At 33.2% G+C, this 6,000-nt stretch overlaps 1 protein-coding gene across 2 annotated transcripts in view; it reads right to left on the reverse strand.

Moving 5' to 3' along the window:
• Positions 1–5,708, reverse strand: part of LOC105330289 (uncharacterized) — a 122,917-nt gene extending 117,209 nt beyond the window's left edge. The window contains exons 1-3 of one of the 2 annotated variants that reach the window (XM_034443490.2): positions 5,171–5,707; positions 4,144–4,283; positions 430–727 (exon numbers count right to left, since the gene is read on the reverse strand). In XM_034443490.2, the coding sequence (XP_034299381.1) occupies positions 430–727; positions 4,144–4,283; positions 5,171–5,629 (897 nt within the window). In that variant the 5' untranslated portion in view covers positions 5,630–5,707. Of the gene's footprint in view, positions 1–429; positions 728–4,143; positions 4,284–5,170 lie in introns of both variants that reach the window. The other variant, XM_066079070.1, reaches the window with a different exon arrangement.
• Between the last annotated feature and the right edge of the window lie 292 nt (positions 5,709–6,000).

Genomic DNA, 6,000 nt, shown 5'->3' on the forward strand with positions numbered 1-6,000 from the left:
GCAGCAGTAAAAATTACAATAGTTTAAAGCTTATTTCACAAATACTAAAAAATATACTGAAAAACTCTAATCTACAAGGGGGTCATTATTCTACAGGGGTCACTTTTCTTCATGTGGTCCCTGTGCTCATTTTTATGAAAATGACACTTATTCTTCAGGCAAAGGGGTCATTTTTCTACGTAGAATAATGACCGGGGGTCATTTTGCTGCGTAGAATAATGACCGGGGGGTCATTATTCTACGTCGAAAAATGACCCCCGGTCATTATTCTACGGGGGTCATTATTCTTCATTACACCGGCGCTGCGCACCGGCGAGCTGCGCTCGCTATAAAGGTAGTCTAATAAATGTGGTGACTTGTCTCGATGAGTTCTTTGATTACCTATGTTTTATGTTTGCTACAAATCTTATAATATACAAGCCTCCTCACCCATGTTGTTACTAAGGACAGACTCTTCTTTTTGGCATTCACATCCTCTAAGAATCGCCTCATATAAAAGTATGTCCGTGTGTCTATTGTATTGACCCGGGTGTTGTTGGTGGTTGGTTTGTAGGCGTAGTGTTTCAGGGAAGTGAAGATTGACGAGAGGTTGGAATTCCTTGACTGCCATAGCGCAGCGGAACTGGAGAAGTCCGTAATAAAATCCTTTAGGAGCGAGCCCAGACCGAGGTTTACCGATGTATCGTCAAAATCTGGTGGAATCTGGAACACGTGCTTATACCCTTCCCTGTAAATATACAGCATTTAATGCAAATTGCAATGCACAACCACATCTTAGTGACCCTGACTCTTTGAATGTGTTTACAACACAAGTAGCGAAATCTTAAAACATGTTTATCATATTGTGGTTTTAAACTGAAAGGTGATGAAACATAAGATTCAAGTCAAATTTACAAGAAAAATCACAATTAAAATTTTTTTTATCAAAAACCCCTAATAAAATAAACGCTTGTCATTCTGTGTTTATTTTTTCGGTACATATCTGACGTGCATACAGTTAAGGGTGGCAGTTGTTGGAGGTGCTTAAGTGGTATGGGACACTTCCATGTTGTGACGTATTGTTTGTCGAAATGAACAACAAAACCAAATGTAAGTATATATCCCCGAGTACCCAAACTCCGTCACTATAAGCAGAAAACCTACCGCGTTTCTCTGTAAATTATTTTTTGTGGTTTTTATCATTTGCACTCACTAAATATAATTTGAAACAATATAATTTATAAAATTCTTAACAAAAATAAAATAATAAGCCCTCTGAATACGACGTTTATCACGCGTGCTTATTATATCTTATGAACCTAACTCCGTCACCCACATGCTCTATGATATGGCAGGGAATGAAGACACATTAACAATTTAGTTAAAACTCCATTTGTATCTAGACCAAGTTATAATAAGTAAAAATGGTGCATACAATTTAAATTGTATTTAATGTCATCGAAATGAAATGATCGCCAGAATAAAAAATGGGTCCATGTAACAACAATCACAATGGCCTTTTCAGAATGTATGGATGCCGTTTGATTTTTGTCCTTACATATTTCAAATATTTTATATCATTAACTAATATATTACTTACATGTATTATATTATTTATTTATTACATTTTTAGAAATGTATCATATTCTAAATAGCGATATACTGGATATAATCAAGAGTAGTGCATAAAGGCTATTGCGGGCTGAAAAAATTGAATTAATTACCTTAATCAAAAATGTATTACGTGTGAAATGTTTTATCTTGACCTCTCTAAAAATGGCTGACCACCGTAAATGATCAAATGGGCCCGCATGTCAGAAATATCGATATTTTAGTGCACCCGTGAAAAAGTTTTAGCTGATTTCACACAATTTTTGACACATTCTTAAATTAACCGTTGCAAATTGTTGACATTTGATTAAAGATTTTTGACATGCAAAAAATGACGTCATAATTGCACTTGATTTTAAACGGCGAGGAGTTTCCCGAAAGTGACGGAGTTAGGGTAGTGACGGAGTTAGGGGGCTCTGCGATAAGTTGTTTCGTTCCCAATATTGTCACCTAACAGCGTGGCCCAGTGGGTTTACTGGGCTAATAATATAAAACATTCTTTTTAGCCAATCAGAAAGCGCGTTACAACCAGAATTAAATTATATAAGAATAATTTAATTCTGGTTGTAACGCGCTTTCTGATTGGCTAAAAATTATTTTATATCGTATAAAGAATGTTGCCTACGTCATAGTAAGACTAACGTCAAAAACGTATCATTTAATATTTATTCGTTTGATGAGATATCGGCGCTTCTGATTGGTTGAAAAACTTCTTTGATACCTGCATCAATAAAATTTTCGCCAGATCTACTTTTCTCAACTGCTCTGATCTAACACTATTTATAGAACGGGAATTTCCAAGATAAACACTGTCAACAAAATGTAAAGTGTCTGTTTTATTGTCAGCAAACAAAATGCAAACTTGTGAATATAAAAACTTCAAAGTTTAACCTTCAAAAATAAACAAAACACTTTGTTTGATTCACGAAATAGAAAACTAAGCGTCTTCTCACGATTTCGTCTGCTTGAGATCAATCAACATTTACAGCGAGGCTGGCTATTCCTTTTAAGGATTTCAATATTATAACGAACATATAGGCATGCCGCATATAAACTTTCACGGTAACACTGCTGTTCAACTTTGGTAACGATAATTTTTAAATTTACACACGTAGATGATCGGTCATCAAAATAAGCGTCGTAAAGAAAAGCTATGAGTAATGCATCAACTCCTTCGGTGAATTCCAAGCGGCAGATATCTACCATTTTAAAAGTACATCACTGGCAATCTAGTTACCACAAAGTTTACAAAAGTCGCTTATACATACTATTCTTTGTCGACATATCAGCTATTTTCGTCCACGATCGCTTTTCCTTGGATGGTTATGCAGTTATGTCCAGTTGCATATTCCAGCGATCTCACATGAAAACTAGTTTTAATACGAGTTTTTCTGCACAGTGAATGATATCACAAGCTATCGCATGTATTTTCCTTTCGTTTTCAATTCAGCCGGTTCAGATTTTAAATCACTATTTGTGTTTAATCCATTAAATTCAGCCCAGTAGCTCAGCTGAAGGTGAATCCATTTTTAATATTGTTGCTGTTGTTGTTTTGTATTCATACGCGCCGCTTCATTTACATTATTTACATTTTTGATCAATGACACTTCACATTTTTTTATTTGAAAATGTTTTATTAAATGATAAGAAATGAAGATAATAATTTTTCTATTGATCGACGTATCAAAGAAAAAATTGACCGGAAAACTTTTTCCGGTCAATTTTTTCTTTGATACGTCGATCAATAGAAAAATTATTATCTTCATTTCTTAAATCAATACGCCTGATGTTACATTTTAATTTTGTACAATTTTACATCATTTTAAAGGTCAAATGGCCGTTTTTATCTACAATGAAGGGTAAACAAATTAAATTACAAGCAATGAATTCAATATTTATTAGTTTTATATGATATAAAATGGTTCAAAACAGTTTACGCTTTTAAGCGTAAACTACACCAAACCAGTTTATATCGTATTTATAAATCAAATAAATATTGAATTCACTCCTTAATGAAATATCAAATCCAATCATTTTATGTAAATATTAGTGAATAATGATCGTTGTTATTTAAAAAATTAATCAAAATTGAATCAACGTTACTGGAAAGAAAAAGATAGACTGAAAGGGTGATCCAGTCGACTTAGAGGTCTTTTCAGAAACGCACCATGTTATATAGATCTTTTCTCGTAATAACGAGATCTTTTGTCGAAAATACGAGATTATCAATTCTTAATAATGATATCTTTTCTCGTAAATACGAGATAATTAACTCGTAATAACGAGATATTTCCTCGTAATTACGAGATCTTTTTTCGTAATACTAAGTAAGTAATAACGGGATTTAGATGTTTAACTGGTAATAACGGAATCTTTTCTCGTAATAATGAGAAAATTATTTCGTTATAACGAGATAGTTAACTCGTAATAACGAGATCTTTTCGCGTTATTACGAGATAAAAATATGTTTATATGTGGCCCTATTCGTCTTTCGTACATAACTGACCGCCTTCCGGCGGCCGGTAAATTATAGTACATGTGCTTCTACTTTACCGATTTGCAAGAAGTCGTTTGATGGTTTCGGTCACGTGCTGAAGTCCAAGTTTATCCAGTTCCTTGTACACTGGTTCCCAGTCTATCAGATAGGTCGAGTTAAAGAGTTCCAATAAATTGACTGGAGTACTCACATATCCCTAAAAGTATGGTTAGTTATTTTGATCTTCGCGATATATGTAACATCCGCAAGCATAAAGCTAAGTTTATGATAATCATATCTTAATTGTTGATATTCCGCGTGGAAATGTATTTTGTAAAACTACTATTCTACAATTTTACACACGACACCCTGTACATTTATCAGACGAATCATTTTAAGGAGGCTGGGGAGTCCAAAAAAATGTCTCCAAAATTCACCAAATTTGCAGAAATGTTTCATATAATCTTAGTTTACATTTTAATATGAAAGACCACATCACAATCATCGTTAATCTTATCATTCATTGCATCTAAAGAAATTGCACATTATGTAAAAAAAAACAATTATGAAAAATATATGAAATATAAATAAAGGCAAAAAACAAAGCAATAACATCATAAAAAATTAACACAATAAGAAAAACTGAATATTATTTGTTAAAAAGAAAAATATCACAATTTTACCAAAAATGTATACGTCATACAAATGCAAATATGTATAAAAAAAAATAGCCACAAGATTATTTCCAAATTTTAACAAAATAATAATCAATACATGTGTAATAAAGATTGAGCATTTAAGAAAAAATTTGATGGTGAAGTTAGAAAAAATAAATAATAAAAGGAAAATATTATAACAAAATATTTGTAGTTTTACAAGTTACCTCCCTTTAAAAAGTTAGAAAATGCAGAAAAAACAGCTACCACCAATTGACTCTTTAAATAATGCTTCAATACCATCATATCCATTTCTTTCAAAGTACATTTTCAGTAGAAAGTAACAGTTATAGAACATTAAAGTGAAAATCTTTTTTGTATAGAGATAAAAACGCTTTAAAATGGCAGCCACCCCCAGCCTCGTTAACAGAGATACTTCATACTGTACCTTTGCTTTTTCGTTGTAAAGCTGTGGCCAAAATGCCATAATTGAGTTGGTGTAATTAAGGTTTTTATTGCGATGATCCATGATAAAGTTGATCGATAAATCCAACATCTGGGCCGTCGGTTTAGGCGCCTTACCATATTTGTAGGCTTCCAGGAGACAAGTCGTTACCCAAGCTGTCGCGAACATATTGTTATCGAACACCCCAAAGACGTACCGAAGGGTTGAATCCACCGGAGCTCCGTGGAAATACATTTTTACATCACTTTCGTAGACCCCCGGAAACTTTGTCCATACAAATGGTGGTACGGCAGGGTTGTACTTTGTCGTCTGCATATTTTGTAGCTTTTGAAACAAAGCGTTAATAGTTGTGGTAAGATTGGATGCAGAAGATACGTTTCTATCCGCAACAAGTATTAAAACAGTCCACATAAATATAATGTTTTGGTACTTTTGATCCATTTTAACGAGAATTTGTCTTTGAGTCCCAACTTACTGCTAGAATGGTATAACGAGAAGACCTTATCAGCACAAATAACCTTTTATCTACAGTACTTGTAACCCTTCACATTAAAACGAACTACTTCTAGCGACTTTCTGTAATATATCATGGTAATCACGAGGTGCTTAAGGTCATTTACACTCACTAAGATAGCGATTCTTTTTCATTGTTGTAAAAATTAGTGCAATGTTCCATATAAGCTAAACTTTCTAGAAGAACGAGTCAGTGTACGTGAAGTAAAACGAAATATAACGCCTTTGTTTATTTTATTTTTCAGTTACATAAATAATACGAATATGCAATTGTAAAACTTTTTCTTTGCAATATAAAA

Source organism: Magallana gigas, chromosome 3, assembly GCF_963853765.1.
Source record: "Magallana gigas chromosome 3, xbMagGiga1.1, whole genome shotgun sequence".
Classification (NCBI taxonomy): domain Eukaryota; kingdom Metazoa; phylum Mollusca; class Bivalvia; order Ostreida; family Ostreidae; genus Magallana; species Magallana gigas.